The sequence below is a fragment of the Mesoplodon bidens genome, assembly GCF_964165515.1.
Source record: "Mesoplodon bidens genome assembly, chromosome: 15".
NCBI lineage: Eukaryota > Metazoa > Chordata > Mammalia > Artiodactyla > Ziphiidae > Mesoplodon > Mesoplodon bidens.
Window position 1 is genome coordinate 29,520,153 of NC_138171.1, and position 27,980 is coordinate 29,548,132.

Sequence of the window (27,980 nt, forward strand, 5' to 3'; positions counted from 1 at the left end):
CGCGGCCTCGCCACGTGACCCGGACGGGCGGAAGCGGAAGTGCCTGCCTGGAGCCCGCGCTAGGTGCGTGTCCACTCGGCGCTGGCCGGCTGCCGCCTGCACCAGCCATGGACTGCTACACCGCGAACTGGAACCCGCTTGGGGACTCTGCCTTTTACCGGTGAGCCGCCCCGCCCTGTCTCCCACGGTCTGACTTATCCCGCTCGCCCTCCGGCTCGAGTCTCTGAGCGGAGCCGGAGGCGCGCGTCGCGGTCTCTACGGCGCTGGGGTCCGCCCCTCGCCGGCTCTCCCGCGGCGTCTACCACTTAACACGCAGCCACCTAGGGCCGGGCCTTCCCCTTCTCCGGAGAAGGAAACTGAGGCAGCCGTAGTGGTCACACAGGTAGCGGCACAGCCCAACTGAAGCCCAGGGCTGTCAGCCTCTGGAAGGATGCTCAGATCACGTTGAGGGTGGCCGCCCACGGGTGACAGTGAGTGCTCGGTCTCCTGCCGGGAAGTGCTGCTGAAGTCAGACCAGGGGTGCTCCTACGGGGGCCGGCTTGCACGGCGGGCGGGGTAACAGTGCTGACCAAGGCTGGGAGAAGGAGGCGAATCGCCACTAAATCCAGAGGCAGCGCGAGTGAGGATCCCCTGCTAGGGGCAGCCCTCTCATGGGAGTCGTGGAGTCCTAAACCACTAATCTTTCTAAAGTGTAGACTGATCACATCATTACCCTAATTAGGATTTTTTCAATGGCTTCCCTTCTTTGAAAAACAAAGTACAAACTCCTTCTCGTGTTATATCTATAAACCGGCCTTATTTGTCTCTTCAACTTCGACTTCAATTTCTTCTTCAACTCCTACCCAAATCTGTGTTCCAGTTGCACAGAACAGGATCCCAACACATCATGACGTTTCAGGGCTCCCTATGTTTGCACCAGCCTGCAGTTCCTTCTGTGAGCACTGCCATTTTCCTCTTTACTTCACTGGAGAATTCTTACTCATCCTTCAGGACTTAGTTTAAGGGTTCATTCTGAAACCTCCCCGATCTAATCCCAACAGACTTGACTTGCAGCTGACTTTCCTTTGGGTCTCACAAGACCCAGTGCTAAGGTCTGTTATGTATGGCACAGCAGGGCAATGTTTGTATAGGTTTCTTCTGCTAAACCAAATTTCTTGAGAGCTGAGAGCATTTCTTGCATCTCTTTATCTCCAGTGCATATTTAGAACAGTGCCTGCTATGTAGTGGTTGCCTAATAAAGTTAAAAAAATACTTTATTGGTTGCAACTAAAGATCACAAAGGCATCGCGTTGGGGTCTTACTTCAATAGAAGACAGCTGTTAATGCTAGTGAAACTATACACCATTGTTATTCACATGTTAAAACTTTTCAATGTAAAAATGTCAGCCCTTAACACTTCTGAGGTGGACAAATGCCTTGATGCAATTTTTAGAGATCTGTTGCATTTGTTGTTTATTTCTGATTCTTATACATGTGCCTGTACAATGTGAAAAAAATTGCAAAAATTTAGTTAAAAATCAGGGAAGTCGGTAGGAAATAACAGTGATTTAAACTTTTTGTGGAGAAGGGTTGTCAGTTGACATAGATAGCATGTAATTTGGTGTTTACGACACAGCATATACTTTTAAAAATATTAACTAGGGGCTTCCCTGGTGGCGCAGTGGTTAAGAATCTGCCTGCCAGTGCAGGGGACACGGGTTCGAGCCCTGGTCCAGGAAGATCCCACATGCTGCGGAGCAACTAGGCCCGTGCGCCACAACCACTGAAGCCTGCACGCCTGCAGCCCGTGCTCTGCAGTGGGAGAGGCCACTGCAATGAGAGGCCTGCGCACCGCAGTGAGGAGTGGCCCCCACTCACTGCAACTAGAGAAAAGCCCGCACGCAGCCACAAAGACCCAACGCGGCAATCAATCAATCAATAAAAAATTAATATGTATTACTTTTGAAAATATATGTTGCCTACACAGTCTTATTAAATAGAGTACTGAGAATGGTGACCTCATTGCCATAGAACTCCTGGTTATCATATGAAGTCTTAGTTTTGTTTATACACCAATAAAATTTTACTATCTTTTTTTTTTTTTTTTTTTTGCTGTATTGGGTCTTCATTGCTGTGCGCGGACTTTCTCTAGTTGCGGCGAGCGGGGGCTACTTTCATTGCGGTGCGTGGGCTTCTCGCTGCAGTGGCTTCTCGTTGTGGAGCACAGGCTCTAGGCACGCGGGCTTCAGTAGTTGTGGCTCGTGGGCTCTAGAGTGCAGGCTCAGTAGTTGTGGCACACAGGCTTAGTTGCTCCGCGGCATGTGGGATATTCCCGGACCAGGGCTCGAACCCACGTCTCCTGCATTGGCAGGCGGATTCTTAACCACTGGGCCACCAGGGAAGTCCCCCAATAAAGTTTTAAATGAGTGTAAATGTTGAGTACGTGCCATAGACATGATCTGCATGGCTAGCCTACCCTTACCTGTGCTGTACCGCCAGAAGGGAGTAGAGGTATAAGCCTTGCTGCAGACGATGTGTTGCTCTTGGTAATGGGTGTTGAGCCTTTCTATGTACTAGACACCATGCTAAGTACTTTATGTGTATTAAATTGTCTAAGTCTCACAGCCCCATGAGGTAGGTATCATTATTTTGACCCCATCTTACTGATGAGGAAACTAAAGAACAGAGAAGTTTCGTGACCGGGTTACACAGATCGTGGAGCCAAGATTTGAGCCCAGTCTTCTTCTAGAACCTGTGTTAAAGCATAGGGTTTTTGTTTTTAAGTAGGAAAATAAAATAAGTGTTTTAATTTCTCTACCAGAGTAGAAAATATTTTAGGTGCAGATACTAGGTTTTATTTGTATTTGTGCATAACCTTATGCCAGGACTTAATACATGTTCAAATAAGTGAATGAATGATAAACAGGTGGCAGACATTTCAAGTCCTATCTACAGGATGGGATTCTTTTGCATTGGAAGTAATGTTCTGGAAATATCACTAATTTGGGAGGGCAAGGAGAGGTAATGGTGATTAGTTCTTATGAGGCTCCAGAATTTTAACCATTTTTATTCTAAAAACCCAGTTTGGGATAATACCATTAAATAATTTTCCCCAACCCTTTGCCAGGCTGAATGCATATTGGGCCAATAAAAAGACATGGACCCTTTCTGCCCTCAGAACTTATAGCCAGCAGGGAGACAGTTGATAACCACTAATGACTCTGTATTTGTTTGATCATAAAAAGTGAAGTAAAGGAGAGTGTAGGGTCCTCAGAAAGCATATAACAGATTGGTAAGTCAGAGGAAAAGAAGACTTTCTGAAGGAAACAATACCCCATCCAGAAGATGAGTAGACCTAGGTGCAGGGAATGGGATCCAAGAAGAGCATATACAAAGGTATACTGAAGTGAGAGAGACAGGACACTCTCAGTGACCTAAATAGAGCCAATGTGGCTGGAGTGCCACAGACAAGGGGACAAGATAAGAGACCACTTTATTTGAAGACCAGTGGGAAGCCTGAATGAAAGGATTGATGTGATTGGATGTGTGTGTGTGTGTGTGTGTGTGTGTGTGTGTGTTTTAAGTTCCTCCTGGAGGCAATAGGGGGACAAGTTGGAAGGGGCAAGCAAGAATGGAGACTGGTTAGGAGGCTGGAGGAATAGACCAAGGAGAAGTTGATGGTGGTGAGCACTGGAGATGGAGAGAAGGGGACCAGTTGGAGAGATATTAAGGGGGTAAAATTGAAGGACATTGTGATGAGTTGCACTTGGTAGGGAGGAGGAAGAGCAACAAATCGAGGATGACTTGGATTTTTGGCTTAACATAATGAGAAAGGAAGAGTGAGTTTGGTGGGGAAAAGGGTGCGCTTGGTTTTGAACACAGTGTTTCAGGTACTTTATTTTTTATTTTTTAATAAATATATTTTTATTCATTTATGTATTTATTTTTATTTTTGGTTGCGTTGGGTGTTTGTTGCTGCACACGGGCCCTCTCTAGCTGTGGCGAGTGGGGGCCACTCTTCGCTGCAGTGTGCAGGCTTCCCATTGAGGTGGCTTCTCTTGCTGCAGAGCACTGGCTCTAGGCGCGGGGACTTCAGTAGTTGTGGCTTGTGGGCTCCAGAGCGCAGGCTCAGCAGCTGCAGTGCACGGGCTTAGTTGCTCCACGGCATGTGGGATCCTCCCAGACCGGGGCTCAAACCCGTGTCCCCTGCATTGGCAGGCAGACTCCCAACCACTGCGCCACCAGGGAAGCCCTTAGAAACATCCTTTATGGTGAAGGAGACTGAAGGTACATTTCGTACTTGTGGAACTCTTCGTAGAAGAGAGGTTGACTATTTTAGTAGGTTTTATGGCTTTGTACGTTTGTCTGTTTTGCACATATAAACGTGAACATTAAGAAAAACTGTGGTTAAATACACATAATATAAAATCTACTATCTTATTCTTTATAAAGTACAATCCAGGAGTGTTAAGTATATTCACATTGTGCAATCAATCTCCAGAACTTTTTCATCTTGCAAAATTGAATCTCTAGGGCTTCCCTAGTGGCTCAGTGGTTGAGAGTCCGCCTGCCAATGCAGGGGACGTGGGTTCGTGCCCCGGTCCGGGAAGATCCCACATGCAGCAGAGCGGCTAGGCCCGTGAGCCATGGCCACTGAGCCTGCGCGTCCGGAGCTTGTGCTCCGCAACAGGAGAGTCCACAACAGTGAGAGGCCCGTGTACTGCAAAAAAAAAAAAAAAAAAAAATTGAATCTCTCTACCCATTAAATGATAACTCCTCATTCTCCCCTTCCCCCAGCCCCGGCAACTACCATTCTACTTTCTGTCTCTATGAATTTGACTACTCTAGATAGCTCATACAAGTGAAATCATACACTATTTGCTTTCTTGTGACTGGCTTATTTCATTTAGCGTAGTGTCCTCAAGGTTCATCCATGTTGTAGAATGTATCACAATTACCTTCTTTTTTAAGGCTGAATAATATTCTTTTGTATGTATATACCACATTTTATTTATGCATTCATCTGTCAATGGACACTTGGGTTACTTCCACCTCATGGCTATTGTGAATAATGCTGCTATAAACAATGGTGTACAAATATCTCTTCGAGACCCTGTTTTCACCCAGAAGTGGAATTTCCGGATCATATGGTAATTCTGTGTTTATTATTATTATTATTTTTTTTTCTTTTTTAATTTTTTTAATTAGTTTCTGCTTTATAACAAAGTGAATCAGTCATACATATACATCTGTTCCCACATCCCTTCCCTCATGCATCTCCCTCCCTCCCACCCTCCCCATCCCACCCCTCCAGGCGGTCACAAAGCACCGAGCTGATCTCCCTGTGCTCTGTGGCTGCTTCCCACTATCTATCTACCTTACGTTTGGTAGTGTATATATGTCCATGCCTCTCTTTCGCTTTGTCACAGCTTACCCTTCCCCCTCCTCATATCCTCAAGTCCATTCTCAAGTAGGTCTGTGTCTTTATTCCCGTTTTGCCCCTAGGTCCTTCATGACTTTTTTTTTTTTTTTTTAATTCCGTATATATGTGTTAGCATACGGTATTTGTCTTTCTCTTTCTGACTTACTTCACTCTGTATGACAGACTCTAGGTCTATCCACCTCATTACAAATAGCTCAGTTTCGTTTCTTTTTATGGCTGAGTAATATTCCATTGTATATATGTGCCACATCTTCTTTATCCATTCATCCGATGATGGACACTTAGGTTGTTTCCAGCTCCGGGCTATTGTGAATAGAGCTGCAATGAACATTTTGGTACATGTCTCTTTTGGAATTATGGTTTTCTCAGGGTATATGCCTAGTAGTGGGATTGCTGGGTCATATGGTAGTTCTATTTTTAGTTTTTTAAGGAACCTCCATACTGTTCTCCATAGTGGCTGTACCAATTCACATTCCCACCAGCAGTGCAAGAGTGTTCCCTTTTTTCCACACCCTCTCCAGCATTTATTGTTTCTAGATTTCTTGATGATGGCCATTCTGACTGGTGTGAGATGATATCTCATTGTAGTTTTGATTTGCATTTCTCTAATGATTAATGATGTTGAGCATTCTTTCATGTGTTTGTTGGCAGTCTGTATATCTTCTTTGGAGAAATGCCTATTTAAGTCTTCTGCCCATTTTTGGATTGGGTTGTTTGTTTTTTTGCTATTGAGCTGCATGAGCTGTTTATAAATTTTGGAGATTAATCCTTTGTCAGTTGCTTCATTTGCAAATATTTTCTCCCATTCTGAGGGTTGTCTTTTGGTCTTGTTTATGGTTTCCTTTGCTGTGCAAAAGCTTTGAAGTTTCATTAGGTCCCATTTGTTTATCTTTGTTTTTATTTCCATTTCTCTAGGAGGTGGGTCCAAAAGGATCTTGCTGTGATTTATGTCATAGAGTGTTCTACCTATGTTTTCCTCTAAGAGTTTGATAGTTTCTGGCCTTACATTTAAGTCTTTAATCCATTTTGAGCTTATTTTTGTGTATGGTGTTAGGGAATGATCTAATCTCAAACTTTTACATGTCCCTGTCCAGTTTTCCCAGCACCACTTATTGAAGAGGCTGTCCTTTCTCCACTGTACATTCCTGCCTCCTTTATCAAAGATAAGTTGGCCATATGTGCGTGGGTTTATCTCTGGGCTTTCTATCCTGATCTACTGATCTATCTTTCTGTTTTTATGCCAGTACCACACTGTCTTGATTACTGTAGCTTTGTAGTATAGTCTGAAGTCAGGGAGCCTGATTCCTCCAGCTCCGTTTTTCGTTCTCAAGATTGCTTTGGCTATTCGGGGTCTTTTGTTTTTCCAAACAAATTTTGAAATTTTTTGTTCTAGTTCTGTGAAAAATGCCAGTGGTAGTTTGATAGGGATTGCATTGAATCTGTAGATTGCTTTGGGTAGTAGAGTCATTTTCACAATATTGATTCTTCCAATCCAGGAGCATGGTATATCTCTCCATCTATTTGTATCATCTTTAATTTCTTTCATCAGTGTCTTATAATTTTCTGCATACAGGTCTTTTGTCTCCTTAGGTAGGTTTATTCCTAGATATTTTATTCTTTTTGTTGCAATGGTAAATGGGAGTGTTTTCTTGATTTCATTTTCAGATTTTTCATCATTAGTGTACAGGAATGCCAGAGATTTCTGTACATTAATTTTGTATCCTGCTACTTTACCAAATTCATTGATTAGCTCTAGTAGTTTTTCGGTAGCATCTTTAGGATTCTCTATGTATAGTATCATGTCATCTGCAAACAGTGACAGCTTTACTTCTTCTTTTCCAATTTGGATTCCTTTTATTTCCTTTTCTTCTCTGATTGCTGTGGCTAAAACTTCCAAAACTATGTTGAATAAGAGTGGTGAGAGTGGGCAGCCTTGTCTTGTTCCTGATCTTAGTGGAAATGGTTTCAGTTTTTCACCATTGAGGACAATGTTGGCTGTGGGTTTGTCATATATGGCCTTTATGATGTTGAGGAAAGTTCCCTCTATGCCTACTTTCTGGAGGGTTTTTATCATAAATGGGTGTTGAATTTTGTCGAAAGCTTTCTCTGCATCTATTGAGATGATCATATGGTTTTTCTCCTTCAACTTGTTAATATGGTGTATCACATTGATTGATTTGCGTATATTGAAGAATCCTTGCATTCCTGGAATAAACCCCACTTGATCATGGTGTATGATCCTTTGAATGTGCTGTTGGATTCTGTTTGCTAGTATTTTGTTGAGGATTTTTGCATCTATGTTCATCAGTGATATTGGCCTGTAGCTTTCTTTCTTTGTGACATCCTTGCCTGGTTTTGGTATCAAGGTGATGGTGGCCTCGTAGAATGAGTTTGGGAGTGTTCCTTCCTCTGATATTGTTTGGAAGAGTTTGAGAAGGATGGGTGTTAGCTCTTCTCTAAATGTTTGATAGAATTCGCCTGTGAAGCCATCTGGTCCTGGGCTTTTGTTTGATGGAAGATTTTTAATCACAGTTTCAATTTCAGTGCTTGTGATTGGTCTATTCATATTTTCTATTTCTTCCTGAGTCAGTCTTGGCAGGTTGTGCATTTCTAAGAATTTGTCCATTTCTTCCAGGTTGTCCATTTTATGGGCATAGAGTTGCTTGTAGTAATCTCTCATGATCTTTTGTATTTCTGCAGTGTCAGTTGTTACTTCTCCTTTTTCATTTCTAATTCTATTGATTTGAGTCTTCTCCCTTCTTTTCTTGATGAGTCTGGCTAATGGTTTATCAATTTTGTTTATCTTCTCAAAGAACCAGCTTTTAGTTTTATTGATCTTTGCTATCGTTTCCTTCATTTCTTTTTCATTTATTTCTGATCTGATTTTTATGATTTCTTTCCTTCTGCTAACTTTGGGGTGTTTTTGTTCTTCTTTCTCTAATTGCTTTAGGTGCAAGGTTAGGTTGTTTATTCGAGATGTTTCCTGTTTCTTAAGGTGGGATTGTATTGCTATAAACTTCCCTCTTAGAACTGCTTTTGCTGCATCCCATAGGTTTTGGGTCGTCGTGTCTCCATTGTCATTTGTTTCTAGGTATTTTTTAAATTCCTCTTTGATTTCTTCAGTGATCACTTCGTTATTAAGTAGTGTATTGTTTAGCCTCCATGTGTTTGTATTTTTTACAGCTCTTTTCCTGTAATTGATATCTAGTCTCATAGCATTGTGGTCAGAAAAGACACTTGATACAATTTCAATTTTCTTAAATTTACCAAGGCTTGATTTGTGACCCAAGATATGATCTATCCTGGAGAATGTTCCATGAGCACTTGAGAAAAATGTGTATTCTGTTGTTTTTGGATGGAATGTCCTATAAATATCAATTAAGTCCATCTTGTTTAATGTATCATTTAAAGCTTGTGTTTCCTTATTTATTTTCATTTTGGAAGATCTGTCCATTGGTGAAAGTGGGGTGTTAAAGTCCCCTACTATGATTGTGTTACTGTCGATTTCTCCTTTTATGGCTGTTAGTATTTGCCTTATGTATTGAGGTGCTCCTATGTTTGGTGCATAAATATTTACAATTGTTATATCTTCTTCTTGGATCGATCCCTTGATCATTATGTAGTGTCCTTCTTTGTCTCTTCTAGTAGTCTTTATTTTAATGTCTATTTTGTCTGATATGAGAATTGCTACTCCAGCTTTCTTTTGGTTTCCATTTGCATGGAATATCTTTTTCCATCCCCTTACTTTCAGTCTGTATGTGTCTCTAGGTCTGAAGTGGGTCTCTTGTAGACAGCATATATATGGGTCTTGTTTTTGTATCCATTCAGCCAATCTGTGTCTTTTGGTGGGAGCATTTAGTCCATTTACATTTAAGGTAATTATTGATATGTATGTTCCTATTCCCATTTTCTTAATTGTTTTGGGTTCGTTATTGTAGGTCTTTTCCTTCTGTTGTGTTTCTTGCCTAGAGAAGTTCCTTTAGCATTTGTTGTAAAGCTGGTTTGGTGGTGCTGAACTCTCTCAGCTTTTGCTTGTCTGTAAACGTTTTAATTTCTCCATCAAATCTGAATGAGATCCTTGCTGGGTAGAGTAATCTTGGTTGCAGGTTTTTCTCCTTCATCACTTTAATTATGTCCTGCCACTCCCTTCTGGCTTGTAGAGTTTCTGCTGAGAGATCAGCTGTTATCCTGATGGGGATTCCCTTGTGTGTTATTTGTTGTTTTTGCCTTGCTGCTTTTAATATGATTTCTTTGTGTTTAATTTTTGACAGTTTTTTTTTTTTTTTTTTTTTTTTTTTTTTTTTTTGCAGTTCGCGGGCCTCTCACTGTTGTGGCCTCTCCCATTGCAGAGCACAGGCTCCGGACGCGCAGGCTCAGTGGCCATGGCTCACGGGCCCAGCCGCTCCGCAGCACGTGGGATCTTCCCGGACTGGGGCACGAACCCGTGTCCCTTGCATCGGCAGGCGGACTCTCAACCTCTGCGCCACCAGGGAAGCCCTGACAGTTTGATTAATATGTGTCTTGGCGTATTTCTCCTTGGATTTATTCTGTATGGGACTCTCTGTGCCTCCTGGGCTTGATTAACTATTTCCTTTCCCATATTAGGGAAGTTTTCAACTATAATCTCTTCAAATATTTTCTCAGTCCCTTTCTTTTTCTCTTCTTCTTCTGGAACCCCTATAATTCGAATGTTGGTGCGTTTAATGTTGTCCCAGAGGTCTCTGAGACTGTCCTCTGTTCTTTTCATTCTTTTTTCTTTATTTTGCTCTGCAGCAGTTATTTCCACTATTTTATCTTCCACCTCACTTATCCGTTCTTCTGCCTCAGTTATTCTGCTATTGATCCCATCTAGAGTATTTTTTATTTCATGTATTGTGTTTTTAATCGATGCTTGATTCATCTTTAGTTCTTCTAGGTCCTTGTTAACTGTTTCTTGCATTTTGTCTATTTCCAAGATTTTGGATCTGGGAAATAGAATCTTGGATCATCTTTACCATCATTATTCTGAATTCTTTTTCAGGTAGACTGCCTATTACGTCTTCATTTGTTAGGTCTGGTGGGTTTTTATCTTGTTCCTTCTCCTGCTGTGTATTTTTCTGTCTTCTCATTTTGCTTATGTTACTGTGTTTGGGGTCTCCTTTTTGCAGGCTGCAGGTTCGTAGTTCCCGTTGTTTTTGGTGTCTGTCCCCAGTGGCTAAGGTTGGTTTAGTGGGTTGTGTAGGCTTCCCGGTGGAAGGTACTAGTGCCTGTGTTCTGGTGAATGAGGCTGGATCTTGTCTTTCTGGTGGGCAGGTCCACGTCTGGTGGTGTGTTTTGGGGTGTCTGCGGACTTTTTATGATTTTAGGCCACCTCTCTGCTAATGGGTGGCGTTGTGTTTCTGTCTTGCTAGTTGTTTGGCATAGGGTGTCCAGCAGTGTAGCTTGCTGGTCGTTGAGTGAAGCTGGGTGCTGGTGTTGAGATGGAGATCTCTGTAAGATTTTCGCCGTTTGATATTATGTGGAGCTGGGAGGTCTCTTGTGGACCAGTGTCCTGAAGTTGGCTCTCCCACCTCAGAGGCACAGCACTGACTCCTGGCTCCTCAATTTGGGATGATTTGTTGTCTATTCATGTATTCCACAGATGCAGGGTACATCAAGTTGATTGTGGAGCTTTAATCCGCTGCTTCTGAGGCTGCTGGGAGAGGTTTCCCTTTGTCTTCTTTGTTCTCACAGCTCCTGGGTCTCAGCTTTGGATTTGGCCCCGCCTCTGCGTGTAGGTCGCCGGAGGGCGTCTGTTCTTCGCTCAGACAGGACAGGGTTAAAGGAGCAGCCTCTTCGGGGACTCTGGCTCACTCAGGCCGGGCGGGAGGGAGGGGCACGGAGTGCGGGGCGAGCCTGCAGCGGCAGAGTTCGGCGTGACGTTGCACCAGCCCGAGGCGCGCCGTGCGTTCTCCCAGGGAAGCCGCCCCTGGATCCCGGGACCCCAGCAGTGGCGGGCTGCACAGGCTCCCGGAAGGGCGGTGTGGACAGTGACCTGCGCTCGCACACAGGCTTCTTGGCGGCGGCAGCAGCAGCCCCAGCGTCCCACGCCCGTCTCTGGGCTCCGCGCTTTCAGTCGTGACTCGCGCCCGTCTGTGGAGCCCCTTTAAGCAGCGCTCTTAATCCCCTCTCCTCGCGCACCAGGAAACCAAGAGGGAAGAAAAAGTCTCTTGCCTCTTCGGCAGCTCCAGAGTTTTCCCGGACTCCCTGCCGGCTAGCTGTGGCACATTAGCCCCCTTCAGGCTGAGTTCTCGCCGCCAGCCCCAGTCCTTTCCCTGCGCTCTGACCGAAGCCCGAGCCTCAGCTTCCAGCGCCGCCCGCCCTGGCGGGCGAGCAGACAAGCCTCTCGGGCGGGTGAGTGCCGCTCGGCACCGATCCTCTGTGCGGGAATCTCTCCGCTTTGCCCTACCCAGGTATGTGGGGAGTTTCTTGCCTTTTGGGAGGTCTGGGGTCTTCTGCCAGCATTCAGTAGGTGTTCTGTAGGAGTTGTTCCACGTGTAGCTGTATTTCTGGTGTATGTGTGTTTATTATTTTGAGGAATTATCCTACTGTTTTCCATGGCAGCTGCACCATTTTACATTGCCAGCACAAGGATCCTTTAGTAGTATTTATTTTTAAGGCAGGCTGGCGTCAAGGGATTTTGGGGGTGATTGTGGTCTCTCTCCAGGGCCTGGGGATTTTGGAACTGATGGATTATTCCCCAAGGCTAGACCTGATGCGCTTCTTCCTCCACAGTGATCTGATAGCTCAGCCTGGACAGGCGGGAGATCATCTATTTTCACACAAGCTCTTCTCTTACTACAGTGGACCGTGCTTTTGCAGCAGTTCAGCTGCACTGCAGCAGGGGTTTTGTCACTGTTTCCTGGAGGGGGCTGGAATTGAGACTACCATACCTGCTAGATTTAGTGATTTTCTGGTATTAGACCCAGGGTCCATTTACTGCTGCTCTGGGGATTTCCACTTCCAGGACCTGCAGGTAGAGGAGAAATACGTAGCTGACCTTCCTCACTGAAGATATGGCTTAGCGTCACAGAGTCCTCACCTCTAGACTTTTCTGAGATGCTGCTCTCAGTCTGTGCATCCACGGCCCAGGCCAACCTCGAGGCATAGCTTGAGTCACCTCACTGTCCCTGAGAAGCCTTCTTTACCTTGAAGCCTTGAGGAGGTGGCCCGTGTTTTGCTGCTCTTCGCTCCCTGACCCTTACTCCTGTACCTGTACGCTTCTTTCCCACCCCAGTCTGTGTCGATGCTAACCTCCTGGACTGCAGCCGAAGCCTCCTTGGGTCCCTCCTGCCAATCGCTGACTTCACCTTATGCTTCCCAGAGAGCTGGAAGTCATTGCCTAGAAGAGTGTAGGGTTACCCTGACGAAATCTGCCTGTTGTGTTGCCAACCTGCCGAGGAGATGTGCCCCGTCTCCCTGCCTTCTCAGAAACCATGCGCCGCCCATCCGCCCTCCCGCCACCACAGGTTTCTCCAGCTGTTGTTGCGGAGGACTCCCTGCATCAAGGTCACCCGAGATGCTGGCTGCATGCAGCTTCATAGGTCAGATCTACTCCATTATCTTTGGGTTGGGTCCTGGGAATTTGATCTGTATTTTATCAAGCAGCCAGGTGTTTCTTTGCTGCAGGAAAATTTGAAGACCTCTACATTGTTTTCCACGATCCTTACCCTCAAGGGCTCCCTTTCAGACCTCAACCTCTATATTCAAATCTCCCCCTCCTAACAAAAAATAAACTTCCCTATTCAAAAAATAAACAAGTCCCTCCTCCTCACCTCACCAAAGGTCTGAAAACTGCCACCTATACTTGCTTCCATTTTCTCTCTTCCCACTGATCACTCACTATGGTCTGACCACCCTCTTCTCAGTGACATCCTGTTACTGCACTGGACACAGCTCAGGCCTCATTTGAGCTTGACTGCATTGGATAGAGATGACCTCCCTTTTTTCTTGGAATTTGTATTTAAGTTTTTACAGTGAAAAATTTTAAATGTACAGCAGAGTAGGAATAGTAGAGTGAATACCCATAGCCGTTGTTTAGGCTTAAAAATTGTTATCGTGTGTAATACATTTGCTTCAACTACTTGTAAGTTTAAAAAAGTTTAAGAAAGTGTTCAAATATACATAAATGTTCTAAAAGTAGTGTAGTGGACATCCGTGTGCTCATCACTCAGCTTCAACAAGTGTCAGCACTTTGCCATTCACTTTTCATCTACCCGCCCCCCATCCCTCAACACACACACACTTTTTGGGACCATGTAAAAACAATATCCAGACATCTTTTAAATCAAATACATTTTCTGCTATATTTTAAAGTAAATTATAGTCACACCTTAAATGTGTATTACTTTGAAAAAAAAAGACAGTTTCTTATAAAACACCAATCAAAATGAACATTTAATATCATCTAGCAACCAGTCCTTCAGACTTCTCCAGTTGTCTTCAAAATGCCTTTTTATAACTGGTTTGTTCAAATTGAGACCCAAATCAGAATTATTCATTTGCTTACCCCCACCCCACCCCACCCCCCGCACTGCGTGGCTTGCAGGGATCATAGTTCCCTGACCGGGGATCGAACCTGGGCCCCTGCAGTGAAAGGGCTGGGTCCTAACCACTGGACCACCAGGGAATTCCCTGCTTATCTCTCTTAATTAAGTCTCTTGTAAACTTGAACATTATCATCCTTACTCTCACCCCTACCCTTTGTTTTCATGACATTCACTTGTTTTAGAGACCTAGGCGCTTTCTGGATTTGTCCCCTTGCTTCCTTGTGGTGCCTTTGAACTTTTTTCTCTATCATAGCCTGTTATTTCCTGAAACTGTGTGTTAGATCTAAAGGCTTGATCAGATTCAGGTTGACATTTTTGGCAGAAACACCTTGTAGGTGATGTGTGTGTGGTGTTCATCTGGAGGCATCATTGTATCGGGTTGTCTGCTACGAGGGAAGTTGAGATTGACAGGTAGGTTGGAGGCTGATGGCCACATCCTCACCCGTTTTCCCCCTTGTGACAAGCAAGTGGTCTGTGGAATGTGACACAGTTAATATCACTATGATTCTAATTAGGAGACAAACCATACAGTGATTAAATAGGGGAAGTTTAATATAAAGAACTATTAAACTGTGATAGCAAAGTAACTATAAGATAAAATAAAACTGTCCTTTCCTAGGGCTGAGGAGAAAGGAAGGACAAGTTGGAGGGGGGGATGCCCTCCCCAAGCTGGGGTTCCTACCTCGCCGGGGAAGGTATAGTTGCAGCCCACTGGATGGTGGGGGAGTTGCTGGTTTACCTGGGCCAGAGCTGGTCCACAGTCACTGGACAAGCAGGAAGCAGCCCTCCTGGGCACACATAGGGCACAGGTGAGCCATAGCTGGTGGCCAGGTTCATGGGCTTGCACACCAGTATGAGCAGGAGACCTGGAGCATGCGGTGTCTTGTGGAGAGAACCACGGGAAGGTGGATGCCAGTCCAGGCCAAGGCTGTGAGGTCACCAAGGGATTGTGTGCTCTGGGCGCATGGTTGGGGCAGAGTATCACCAGATGTCCTCATACCCACACTGCTGACTGACCTTGCAGCTGCTGGAAACAGCCAGAGACCCCCACCTCCTCCTACAATATCCCTTTACTACAGGGCCCTCTACTGAGAAAGCTTAACATCTAGCTCTCTGTGGAGCATGTATTGAAGGATGAATTTGGAGCTGGGAGGCAATAATTTGATAACTGGCACAGTCCATTCTTTGGCTGATCAGCTTCCACAAGTGCCCTCTACACTTCAACTCCCTCACAACAGCAAAACAACTCTATATATTCTGCTTAACAAGATACCATTCTTCTTAAAAGTAAACTTCTTTTTCCCAGAGTGAGAAGACATACAGTCTTAACAGTCATTGTAGCAATCACTATATTAGTTACTCCTCAAATTGAATTATAGTCCCACTGAATATTCTGTTACCTAAAACTTGAATTTTAAAGTTAACCTCTAATAATTTGTGTATAAAATGAAAATGGGAAGGAGAGAAGATAATGGCTGGTATATATATATAAACGCATGCATACAACAAACAGAGAAAATACGCAAAGTGGCTATAGTCTTCATTTCTGTAACTGGTCACAAGATCATAGTTAATATCTGTGGCTTCCTTTTTCAGCTGCCCATCCCATGTTTCCCTTGCTCTCAGCCAGAACCTTCACTGCTCTGCTCTTTACATAGTGAAGTGACCCAAACCTCAGTCATTCTGCTTTTTTTGGTTGCTGAGGTTTTCCATTAACCCTTTTTGTTAGACACGGAAGTACTAAGAGGTGCCCCAGAGGATCCCCTGGGTTTCAGACAGTCCTCCTTGCCTCCATTGTGTAGCAGCAGCTTGATTTCCCCTTGGCCATCAGGATAATCACTTCAGCCGGTAAATTAACCCCATTTTCTTGGCTGTTGTTTCAGTGGCATAAGGAGCCCCAAATGGCAAGGTAGCACCCTTTTTTTAATATATATAAATTTATTTATTTATTTATTTATTGGCTGTGTTGGTTCTTCGTTGCTGCGCACAGGCTTTCTCTAGTTGCGGCGAAGGGGGGCTACTCCTCGTTGCAGTGCGCGGGCTTCTTACTGCGGTGGCTTCTCTTGTTGCGGAGCACGGGCTCTAGGCGCGCAGGCTTCAGTAGCTGCGGCACTCAGGCTCAGTAGTTGGGGCACACGGGCTTAGTTGCTCCACGGCATGTGGGATCTTCCCGGACCAGAGCTCGAACCCGTGTCCCCTGCATTGGCAGGCGGATTCTTAACCACTGCGCCATCAGGGAAGTCCCCAGGGTAGCACTCTTATCTTCTAATTCAGTGAATCCATTGTTGTGTCCTCTGGTGGAAACATTCTCCCCTTGGAGACTAAGCTCTCCAATAGGTCTCAAAGTTAGTGAAACTGGAAGCAATATTTTAATGAGAGTCATTAGGTGTAATAGTGAGAGGAGCCACTCCCACTTCCACTCCTTGATTCCAGGTCCCCCATATTCTGACTGTGGAGGAGATAATACCATATAATGGTCTCTGATGCAAAGCATAAGCTTGCATCCTGTAAGACAGGGCCCCATACTTTTAGGATACTGTCTCCCAATTGGTGCTTTAACTGAGTCGTCAGTACATTTAGACCAGCCACTTCTGGGTAATGGGATATAAGGTAAGACTTGTTGATTCCATGGACCTGAGCTCACTGTTGCACTTCCTTTGCTGTGCAGTGAAGTCCTTGATTAGCTGCAAGACTTTGCAGAATGCTACAACGGTAGATGAGACATTCTGTTTATTTATTTATTTATTTATTTTTGCTTGTGCTGCGTTTTAGTTGCGGCATGTGGGCTCTTAGTTGCATTATGAGGATTCTTAGTTGTGGCATGCACACAAAATCTAGTTCCCCGACCAGGAATCGAACCTGGGCCCCCTGCATTGAGAGCATGGAGTCTTACTCACTGGACCACCAAGGAAGTCCCATGGTACATGAGACATCCTGTAAGTCCACGATGGTAGGTGCTAGCAAAGGCATTACAGGTAAAGAAGACAAATCCACATCCAGAATATGTATTCCAGTGAGGACAAATCTTTGCCTCCTCCATGATGGAAGAAGTCCAGTGTAATCGACTTGCAGACTGCTCCCCCTGGGAATGGTGCCATGCTGGGCCCATGTATTGGTCTCTGCTCTTGGCCGATTAACCACTCAGCAGTAATGTTAGCCAGGTCAGCCTTGGAGAGGGAGGCTCCCAAGACATCTACCTCAAGTGAGAGCATAACAGGGTTTTCAAGTAGAGGAAGGCTAGTCTCCTCCGACACAGGAGGGCAAGCTACTTCCACTGGTGAGGAAGACTCAGAATGACTTGGGGGCTCAAGATTGTCAGTTTCTTCTGGGTCTAAGCAGTTATCTCCCTTCCAAGTTTCAGGATTCCTTTCTTTTCTAATTAGTGCCCTAACTTTCACATGTGCCAGAGAATTAACTGTCATTGTTTAACAACCCATACAATTAAACTCTGTCTTTGATTTTCAGCAGTAGCAGCTGTGTGACTACAAGAACTAAGAGATTCTTTTAGGCTGTTACAGAAGCTTTCTGCTTCTCAGACCATGACCGCAGCTGAAAATTAATGGACATAACCTTGTCATTTTCTCTTCGTAAATGTTCAGGTGCACTCAAAATGACCCATCCACACCACAGCCTTTATAATCATCGTTATTGCCATACAGTCAAGCACGTGTTTGACTTGGCATTTCACTACACTGAACTACAGGTTTGGTTAATTGTGATGCTGCTGCACGCAGTGGGTTACTAGCATCCGTTCTGCATTGTCAGGGAACACGGCACTGCACCCAATCCCAAGCACATGACCAAACCAGTCCTCAAATCCCATCTTTAGGGGTCTGTCTCCTGGGGCCACTCCCTGCACCAGTTAGTCTGGGTCCAGTCAGGAGATGTAAACTGGGCAAGTTTAATAAATGTAAGGAATTATTAAGTTGTCATAAAGAGTAACTATAAGATGTGAGAAATTTTTATATGGTAGCCTAGGGCTAAGGGAGAGTACTCAAGAAACGACAAACTTGGAAGGAGGGACCTTCCCCAGGCTGGGGTTCATTTCAGACCTCAGAGAAAATACAGTTGCAGCCCACCGGATGGCAGTGAAGTTTACTGGTTTCCCGGGGCCAGAGCTGGTCCACAGTTGCTTGGCCAGCAAGAAGCAACCCTCTGGGGTTCAGCGGGTAGGGGGCACAGGTGAGCTGCAACTAGGGGTCAGTGGTGCAGGCTTGCAGAGGGAGTTGGGGAGCTGATGCCGGCAGTCTGGAGCACTTAGTGTCTGTAAGGCAAGCCACAACCAGTGATTGGGTGCATGGTTGTGCAGAGGGGGTCAGTGGAAACAAGGCTACGGGCAGGGCAGTCAGTGGCCGGGCATCTTGGCATGCAGAGGAAGTAGGGTGTAGGCACGAGGCCAGGAATGCCGTGTCTGTCCAGGGAGCCAGTCTGGGCAAGCCTTGGAGGTTGCTGCATGGCTGGTCAGAGCACCACCAGATGTCCTCACACCCGGGCTGCCGGGTGACTGCCCTGCTGGAAGCAGCAGGAGAAGCCTCTTCCTCGTGCAGTGTTCCTCCAGCGCCCTCTACTGAGGAGGCTCAACATCAGGCTCACTGTGAAGGAGAGATTCTTAGAAGAACACTACTGTCTGTTATCACAAAACACATATGGAAGAGTGAATTTGTGCTCAGTTTTTTATTGTGTAAGTGGATTCATATGGTTCATACTGCACTGCAGCTTGCCTTTTTTTTTACTTAACAATATATCTTAGAGGCCGCTTCATGGCAACATACCCAGTCACTTTGTTAATAGGCACATAATAGTCCCCAAAATGGGCATAAGTAGTTTATTTAACCAGTCGCATTTTAACGGGCATTTAAGGAGATTTTTCCAGGATTTTAAAAAACTATTTGAAACAGTGATGCAGTGAATTCATACCTTTGTGTACTTGTGCAAGTAGTTTCATAGGTTAGACTCTTGGAAGGAAATTGCTAAGTTAGAGTGCGTACACATTTAAAAATTGGATACATAAGTGCTTCATTCTCTTCCATAAGGGTTGAACCATTTTACACTCCCACCAATGTGTAGGAAAGTGTTCATTTTTCCACATCTTCAACAATATTCCATGTTATTTATTAACCTCTTAATTTTTTGCCATTCAGATGGCCAAAACATAAAAATAATTTTTAAATTCATATTTACCTAGTTGTTAAGTATGTCTGTTCATATCCTTTGACTATTTTTCTATTGTGTTGTCTCTACTGATTTGTAAAAGAGCTCTTTAAGTGTTCTCCATGATAATCCCTTTGTTACAAATGTTACAGATTTTTTCACAGTAGTCACTTGACTTTTATGTATTAATGTTTAACATACATATGTTAAGTTTTATGTGATAAAGTCTATCAGTCTTTTCATTTGTAAGTTCTGGGTTTTGTGTCTTACTCTGAAAGACTTTTCCATAGTTCACATTATGAAAATATTAGCTTACATTTTTCTCTAGTTTTTTATGTTTCATTTTTAAATATTTTCACATAGTTATGATATAGCCCTTGACCATTTTTCTTTTACTTTTATTTTCATTTTTTCTACAATTAATTAGAGCTTTTTTAAAAAGTATTTTGTTTTTATCTATTTATTTTTGGCTGCATTGGGTCTCCGTTGCTGCACGTGGGCTTTCTCTAGTTGCGGCGAGCAGGGGCTACTCTTCGTTGTGGTGCGCAAGCTTCTCGTTGTGGTGGCTTCTCTTGTTGCGGAGCACGGGCTCCAGGCACGCAGGCTTCAGTAGTTGCGGCACGTGGGCTCGGTAGTTGTGGCACATGGGCTCGGTAGTTGTGGCACATGGGCTCAGTAGTTGTGGCTCACAGGCTCTAGAGCGCAGGCTCAGTAGTTGTGGCGCATGGGCTTAGTTACTCTGTGGCATGTGGGATCTTCCCGAACCAGGGATCGAACCCGTGTCCCCTGCGTTGGCAGGAGGATTGTTAACCACTGTGCCACTAGGGTAGTCCTTAACTTTAGTTTTTAAGTGTATTCGATATCTGATATATATATCTGTTTTCATATTTTCTAATGTTCTTAAATATTATCCGGTATTTTCTCTTTCAGATGACCTTTTTTGCCCCCCCCAGATGAACTGTAGAATCAGTTTGTGCTTCCCTACCCACCAAAAAATTGGGCTGATTTTTGATGGAATTCTCGTGCATTTATAGATCCTTTAGAATATTTCTTCATGTCTTCTGTATCCTTGAGTAAACTGACTTGATTTTGCAAAAAATGTTTATTAGGTTTATTCTTCGGTATCATAGTTCTATTGCTATCAAGATTAGGATCTTTTTAAAAGTTATATTTCTAATTAGTTCTTGCTATGGTATAGAAAACTAATTGGTATGGAAAAAAATATATTGATTTTTGTTGATCACTTACTGAGCTCTTTCTTTCATTGTTCCATAGACTGCTTTGGATGTTCTAAGTAGACTATCTCTTTATTTGTAAATAAATAGTAGCAACCTCATTCCTTCTTCAAAATGGAAACCTCTGGGTTTTTTTTCTTAAATTATTTTGGCTAGAATGCTGAGAAGAATGTCAGTAGAAAGAAATGATGGACATCTTCCTGATCTTTAACGGGAAGTTTCCTGAGATGATACTAGCCGAAACAGCCTCCTTCTTGAACATTGTCTTCTCTTGGTATCCTGGTGTAGTGTCCACTCCTTCTCTGTCCCCTTTTCCCCACCTCCAGCCTTCAAATGATGGCATGCCTCAAGCCTCCTACTCTGTCTTCCCATGCAGCACGTCTCTTGGTGATCCATGCATATCTCAGATTGCAGTCATCTCGTGCCAGTTTGCCAGTTTGTAATTTCAGTTACCTCCTGTGAGTCAAGCATTCATATATTGGCATCTGCAACCCAGGACACTCCCTAGCTCTAGGCTTACTAAAGAGCTCCTCTTGGATTTCTTTCAGGCACTGCTCACTCAGTACCTCTAAAACTGAGTTCATTATCAACAGGCGTTGAGCTGGACCCCTGGGTGTAAAGCCCATAACCAGATTCAGTGTTAAGAACCAGAAATAGAAGAAAGGCTGTCTATCCTGAGAGGCCCTCCTGGAGGGTCTTGTTTCCTGCTAATGCAGGCTCAAGCCAACCACCCCACCCTAGTCCCACCTCACTCCGTGCCCTGGATATTGGCCACACAGCCTGCCCTCCAAACACCCTCTGCTCCCTCACCTGCTGTCCCTAAGCATGCACGTGGTCAGCTGGCCTAGCTGTTTCTAGTCATCACCCCCCTCCCTGCCCCTGGGGGGGGACAGATGGAGGCATTAGGGGCTCCTCTGGGGCTCAGCCCATCTGGATGCGGGGTCATGACGAGTCTAATCTCTGTTTGTCACTGTGTGGGCAGGAAATATGAGCTGTATAGCATGGACTGGGACCTGAAGGAGGAACTGAGGGACTGCCTGGTGGCCGCTGCGCCCTATGGGGGCCCCATTGGTAAGTCACCCCTCTGGCACTGCATGCTCTGGGACCGTGGGATGAACTCAGGGTCCTTGATTCTTGGGGTCCTTGCTGTTGGGTGGTTCTTGCTGGCGTATGCTACCCACCCCCACTCCACCCTACTGAGATGCTTTTTTTTTTTTTTTTTTCTGAGATGCTTTTAATTCTGGTTCTCGGGAGGCCTGCCGCATGTGGGGCGGGCCTAAGGAGCTAGTTCATAAGGCCTGCTTCACATGGGTTGGGCCTGGGCAGCTAGGACAGAAGGTTTCTTCTCAAACCACAGCGCTGCTGAGGAACCCCGGGCGGAAGGAGAAGCCTGCCAGCGCACGGCCAGTTCTCGAGATCTACTCGGCTTCTGGTGTGCCTCTGGCCAGTCTTCTGGTGAGCACCCTTCCTGCCCTGCGGCTGGGGGCTGGACAGGGTTCGGCACCCTGAGGACAGCTTCCGGAACCTCCTTCTCCTCTGCAGTGGAAGAGTGGGCCCATGGTGTCCCTGGGCTGGTCAGCTGAGGAGGAGCTGCTCTGTGTGCAGGAAGACGGGGTCGTGCTGGTTTATGGGCTTCATGGTGACTTCCGGAGACACTTCAGCATGGGCAACGTAAGGGCCCCAGGGGGCTGGGGAAAAGGGATGGAGTCTGGGAATCTGTGGTTCCCTCAACCCATGGCCCCTCTCTCCAGGAGGTGCTCCAGAACCGGGTTCTAGATGCCCGGATCTTCCATACTGAGTTTGGTTCTGGGGTGGCCATCCTCACAGGGGCCCACCGCTTCACCCTCAGTGCCAACGTGGGCGACCTCAAACTCCGCCGGATGCCAGAGGTGCCAGGTGAGCCCTGACACCCCTGAGGCAGCATTCACTGCCCACAAATGTGCCTCCAGTCTGTGGGACCATCAGAGGCAGAAACTGTGGGCTCTGGTCAGCCTGAGGTTGTCCTCTTCCCTGGCCGCAGGTCTGCAGAGTGCACCCTCATGCTGGACCACAGTGTGCCAGGACCGAGTGGCACACATTCTTCTGGCTGTAGGACCTGATCTTTACCTCCTGGATCACGCAGCCTGCTCTGCAGTGGTGAGAGGCCTTGAGTGGGAGTGAACTGGAGGGACTGGGGGAGGCAGTGGGAAGCTCTGAGAAGTCAGTATCTTTGGTGTCCTCCCCGGCCCTGCCCCAGACACCCCCTGGCCTAGCCCCAGGAGTGAGCAGCTTCCTGCAGATGGCTGTCTCCTTCACCTACAGACACCTGGCGCTCTTCACAGACACAGGGTACATCTGGATGGGGACAGCGTCTCTCAAGGTGTGATCCTGGGACAACACAGGGGCACCATGCCGTGTCTAGGAAAGATCTCTTGGGGGTAGGGGAAGGGCTTTTGAACCAGACTGGTGACTGCTGAGACAGGGCCATGACATTCCCTGCACCCTTTCAGGAGAAGCTGTGTGAGTTCAACTGCAACATCCGGGCTCCCCCGAAGCAGATGGTCTGGTGAGGATGAGGGTGTTATCCTGGGGGTAGAAGTGGACATAGCCTTGTCTCCTGGGACATGTTGGTTCATCCTGTCTACTGACCAAGCCAAGTGGAGCTTGCATCTTGTCTTCTCTGCCAGTGCATATTTGAGGGGCCAGTCCCCTGTGGGCCCCAGATTCCCCTGGGAGTTGACAGCGCAGGATGAGAGGGAAGCAGACAGGTCAGCCGGAGGAGTGGATAAGCGGCAGCAAGCCTGTGCGGGGTTGTCCCAAGGCAGAGTGATACAAGCAGTGATGTGGGAGCCATGGCTGTGGACCCGGCATCCTGTGTGTCTGTGTGTGTGGTGCTGTCCACAGGTGCAGCCGTCCTCGCAGCAAGGAGAGGGCCGTTGTGGTAGCCTGGGAGAGGCGGCTGATGGTGGTGGGTGACGCACCTGAGGGCATCCAGTATCCTTGGAGGACTGCTGGGGGTGAGGAGGGGGAAGGAGGGTCGCCTGCCCTGCGCCACCTCTGGGTGCTCTTAGGAACCTTGACCAAGCTCAGGTTCGTGCTGGATGAGGACTCCTACCTGGTGCCTGAGCTGGATGGGGTCCGCATCTTCTCCCGCAGTACCCATGAGTTCTTGCACGAGGTTCCAGGTGAGGCCCTCCTAAGAGCGCTGGGTGACCCGGGGCAGGGGCTCCTCGGCACCACAGCTGCCCTGGGCCAGTGCCCCGGAGTAGGATCAGGGTACTGAGGTAGGGCTGAGGGTTTCCTGACCCCCTTTCCCACTTACCAATTTCCTCCCAGTGGCCAGCGAGGAGATCTTTAAAATTGCCTCAATGGCCCCCGGAGCGCTACTGTTGGAGGCCCAGAAGGAATATGAGGTAAAGCCTTGGCCTTCTCCTTGGGCCCCAGGATGCTGTCCTTCCCCTTCCCCTAATTGGCCCAGCCCATGCCCCTGCAGCCAAGTGCTACCTGTCAAGACAGGAGTCCAGGCAGGACATTGGTCTGGGCTGGGCTAGAGAGAGCTGGCTCAGGTGGATTGGAGGGACATGGTGTCCTTCGTGTGGTGATAGGGAGGGGCAGGGAACCCCCAGTCTAGGCACAAGTCAGGGCTCTGTTGAGAGGTCTCAGGCCCCTCACAGGCAACTGTGGGCTGATACGGGGGGGGTGTGTGGGCACTTTGTGGGGAGGACTGAGTGGGCTGAGGGGATTTGGGGTCCGACCTCTGCAGCCTTCCAAACCAGCCCATTTGAACCACAGCCCAGAGGGATTGGGGGCCAGACGTGGAGGTGTTCTCGGTCATGACACACTGTCCCTGGCACCTTCCCCCCTCCCCAGAAAGAGAGCCAGAAGGCGGATGAGTACCTCCGGGAGATCCAGGAGCTGGGGCAGCTGCCCCAGGCCGTGCAGCAGTGCATCGAGGCCGCGGGACATGAGCACTGGCCAGACATGCAGAAGAGTCTGCTCAGGGTTGGGCTGGATGGCAGGGCTGGAGGGAGGGGGTGCTGGGCAGGGGTGGGCTGGCAGAAGGGGAAGCTCTCTATTGCCCTCTGGTTCTTTGCAGGCGGCCTCCTTTGGCAAGTGTTTCCTGGACAGATTTCCACCCGACAGCTTTGTGCGCATGTGTCAGGACCTTCGTGTACTCAATGCCATTCGGGACTATCACATCGGGATTCCCCTCACCTATAGCCAGTATCCCCAAGTGTGCTGACAGGGTGTTTACTTCCAGGGCCGTAAGGGCAAGGGGATGGAGATGCCTCCTGCAGGCCCTTGGCAAATAGGACTTACCTCCCAGCTGGATCCTTAACCAAATAAAATACAGATACAAGCAGCTCACCATCCAGGTGCTGCTGGACAGGTACAGCAAGCCCGAGGGTGCTGGGAGGAGGGCTGTAAGTGGGCGGGCATTACAGCCCCTGGTGTGCTCTTGTGGTCACTGCTCCTGATTCATCTCCTTGGGATCTGGGAGGCTGGAGTTACAGGCTGGGACCACTCTGCCCTCTTTCTACCCCACTTTATCCCTTGAGCCCTTCACCTCCCTTGTCTGCCAGGCTTGTGTTGCGGAGGCTTTACCCCCTGGCCATTCAGATATGTGAGTACCTACGGCTTCCTGAAGTGCAGGGCGTCAGCAGGATCCTGGCCCACTGGGCCTGCTACAAGGTGAGGATATAGGACAGAGTTCAAGGGCATTTAGCGGCTTACAGGCCCCGGTGAGGTGTAGGAAATAAGTGTAGAGCTGAAAGGGTGGGTCCTGATCAAGGCAGTGGGGGTGGGGGTTAAGGGGTGAGAGCCAGGTTTGTGTGACACCCCCTTCCCTCTGCAGGTACAACAGAAGGACGTGTCTGACGAGGATGTTGCTCGAGCCATTAACCAGAAGCTGGGGGACACACCTGGTGTCTCTTACTCTGACATTGCTGCACGAGCCTATGGCTGTGGCCGCACGGAGCTGGCCATCAAGGTGTGGGTGCCTAGCCCTCCCTGGATGCTCTGATGTGGGTGTCAGAGGTCCCCAGGCCAGCTCCTTCTCTCTGTGCCTTCCTCCCCACCCCACAGCTGCTGGAATATGAGCCACGCTCTGGGGAACAGGTTCCCCTTCTCCTAAAGATGAAGAGGAGCAAACTGGCACTAAGCAAGGCCATCGAGAGTGGGGATACCGACCTGGGTGAGCAGGGTTTGGGTGAGGACAAGGCTGGGGACCCTGGGCTGAGCAAGGGGCTGGGCTGGACCCACATCCCACCTTATTATCCCATAGTGTTCACGGTGCTGCTGCACCTGAAGAATGAGCTGAACCGAGGAGACTTTTTCATGACGCTTCGGAACCAGCCCATGGCCTTAAGTTTGTACCGACAGGTGTGTGCAGGGGGTCAGCGTGGGGTGGAGCCTCCTGAGCCCTTGAGTTGGCTTTGCTGACTGCCCACCTGCTGTGGCCCCAGTTCTGTAAGCATCAAGAGCTAGAGACGCTGAAGGACCTTTACAATCAGGATGACAACCACCAGGAGCTGGGCAGCTTCCACGTCCGAGCCAGCTACGCTGCAGAGGAGGTCTGAGGGCCGCAGGGCGGGTGGGGCTCACGGGCTGGGCCGTTGGTCTGGCTCCTTCTCCAGGAGTCTAGGCCTTGAATGCAGCACATACCCCATTTGGTCCTCACTGTGGAGGGAGAGCTTGAGAAGACATGAGGCCAGGCCGGGGATTGGTCCCAGAGGAGCTGGTCTTCGCATTAGGGACAGCAGAGCCGCGTGCCCAGCGGCCAAGGCTGGCAGTGGCAACCCTGGGCACAGGGATGGGGGAGAAAACCATAGCCTGGGTGGGAGGGCTGAGGTCCTTTGTGCTATGAACTCAGGTGTCCCTCCTTGCCCTTGCAGCGTATTGAGGGGCGAGTCGCAGCTCTGCAGACGGCAGCCGACGCATTCTACAAGGCCAAGAATGAGTTTGCAGCCAAGGTTTGTCCTGTTCTTCTCTAACAACCTCCTCTCCTCCCCTCCCGGTCTTCCCTCCTTGTCCCTCTCATCCCTGTCCTGCCTTATCCCTGTCCCCAGGCCACAGAGGATCAAATGCGGCTCCTACGGCTGCAGCGACGCCTAGAAGATGAGCTGGGGGGCCGGTTCTTAGACCTGTCTCTACACGACACGGTCACCACCCTCATCCTCAGCGGCCAAAACAAGCGCGCGGAGCAGCTGGCACGTGACTTCCGCATCCCTGACAAGAGGTAGGTGAGGGCCCGGTGTGCCTGTAGGTCCCAGGACCCCCTGCCCCTCCTGCAACACCTCCATGCCCAACTTTCCCACAGGCTCTGGTGGCTGAAGCTGACCGCCCTGGCAGATCTGGGAGACTGGGAGGAGCTAGAGAAGTTTTCTAAGAGCAAGAAATCACCCATCGGCTACCTGGTGAGATGGGGCCCTCCCTCTACCCCACCTCCAGTGAGGTAGTACTGGGGAGAGGGCCAGGCTCAGACAGTCTGTTCACACATCTGTTAAGCCCTCCCGCAGAGCTAGTGGGAGCTTCCTGGGCCAGGCACATGGGAGGATGGGCCTGAGTCTGCCTGCAAATGTTGCGGGGGAGGGAGAATGAGCTGCTTTCCCCAAGGAGGGCCACAAGGGACACCACGTGCCTGAAGGAAAGTCCTGTTTGGGGGGGTGGGGCACAGGGAGGGCACATATGCGAGGCAGTGGAGGATGTTGAGGGGTTTGTTTTCTGTGGCAGGTGTGGTGGGTCGGTGGGATAAGGGCAGCCATGAGAGAAAACTCAGGCCCTGGGAGGGCAGGAAGGTGCCTGCTGTGAGTGGGTAGCAGTGGATGGTGGAGTGGACACATGGAAATAATTGGTCTCAAAGCTCTAACAGATCTTTGTGGTAGGTTGTTTCTGCCCAAAGAACGTTGAGATCACAACTGTTACATGTGTATATCGGGTGGGAATGGGGGGCCGTTATACGGACTGAAGGGTATATAAAATACATTGGGATAATAAATCCACTGAGCTTTGCTCATAAGAGAGAGAAGAGGAGGGCACTGCCTTATCTTCCCTCTCCACCCTCTCCCTCTCCTAAGCCCTTTGTGGAAATCTGCATGAAGCAACACAACAAATACGAAGCCAAAAAGTATGCTTCCCGCGTGGGTCCCGAGCAGAAGGTCAAGGCCTTGCTTCTCATTGGGTGCGTCTGCTGAGAGCCCTAAGGGTGCTGGGTGGCTGAGCCAGTGGGCTGATGAGGGGCATGGTTTGTGCCCTTGGGCAGCGCAATACCATCTCCCCTCCTGCTGAAACCCCAGGGATGTGGCTCAGGCTGCAGATGTTGCCATCGAGCACCGGAATGAGGCAGAGATGAGCCTCGTATTGTCCCACTGCACCGGAGCCACAGATGGGGCCATGGCAGACAAGATTCAGCGGGCCCGGGCTCAAGCCCAGAAGAAGTGAGGGGCCTACCTGCTCATCTCCGCAAGCCCTGGGCCTGGCAGAAGTGTCACTGCTCATCAAGCTCTTACCCCAGAGCAAAGCCCGAAGAGCTGGGGTGAGAACGAGGGTTCTGGTTGTAAATAAAGTCAAAACATTTTAGAGCACTTGTCTATGCAAGTCCAGTCTAAGCAAAAGCAAGCTGGAGGC

General features: G+C 47.8%; 1 protein-coding gene across 4 annotated transcripts; it reads left to right on the top strand.

Moving 5' to 3' along the window:
* The first annotated feature begins 7 nt into the window (after positions 1-7).
* Positions 8-27,937, top strand: VPS16 (VPS16 core subunit of CORVET and HOPS complexes). Of its 4 annotated transcripts, XM_081255775.1 has the most exons (25): positions 20,540-20,657; positions 20,752-20,833; positions 21,358-21,446; positions 21,733-21,830; positions 21,918-22,046; positions 22,127-22,271; positions 22,396-22,511; positions 22,612-22,734; positions 22,865-22,920; positions 23,259-23,348; positions 23,445-23,539; positions 23,691-23,767; positions 24,225-24,356; positions 24,451-24,578; positions 24,709-24,744; positions 24,938-25,046; positions 25,210-25,344; positions 25,440-25,548; positions 25,639-25,736; positions 25,820-25,927; positions 26,249-26,326; positions 26,423-26,592; positions 26,674-26,770; positions 27,431-27,534; positions 27,650-27,937. In XM_081255775.1, exons 1-25 carry the CDS (start codon positions 20,561-20,563, stop codon positions 27,792-27,794), a joined length of 2,646 nt encoding a protein of 881 aa, XP_081111901.1. In that variant the 5' UTR covers positions 20,540-20,560; the 3' UTR covers positions 27,795-27,937. The 4 variants fall into 4 exon arrangements, with proteins under 4 accessions (XP_081111903.1, XP_081111901.1, XP_081111902.1 ...); XM_081255777.1 differs by lacking the exons at positions 20,540-20,657; positions 20,752-20,833 and adding an exon at positions 8-160; XM_081255776.1 differs by lacking the exon at positions 20,540-20,657 and having other exon boundaries at positions 20,812-20,833; positions 27,663-27,937.
* Positions 27,938-27,980: the final 43 nt, after the last annotated feature.

Coding starts and splice junctions, on each gene's coding strand:
- VPS16 (XM_081255775.1), top strand. CDS start 20,561: ATGATGGACATCTTCCTGATCTTTAACGGGAAGTTTCCTGAGATGATA. Junction 24,745..24,937: donor ATCCAGGTGCTGCTGGACAG/GTACAGCAAGCC, acceptor CTTGTCTGCCAG/GCTTGTGTTGCGGAGGCTTT. Junction 26,771..27,430: donor AATCACCCATCGGCTACCTG/GTGAGATGGGGC, acceptor CCCTCTCCTAAG/CCCTTTGTGGAAATCTGCAT.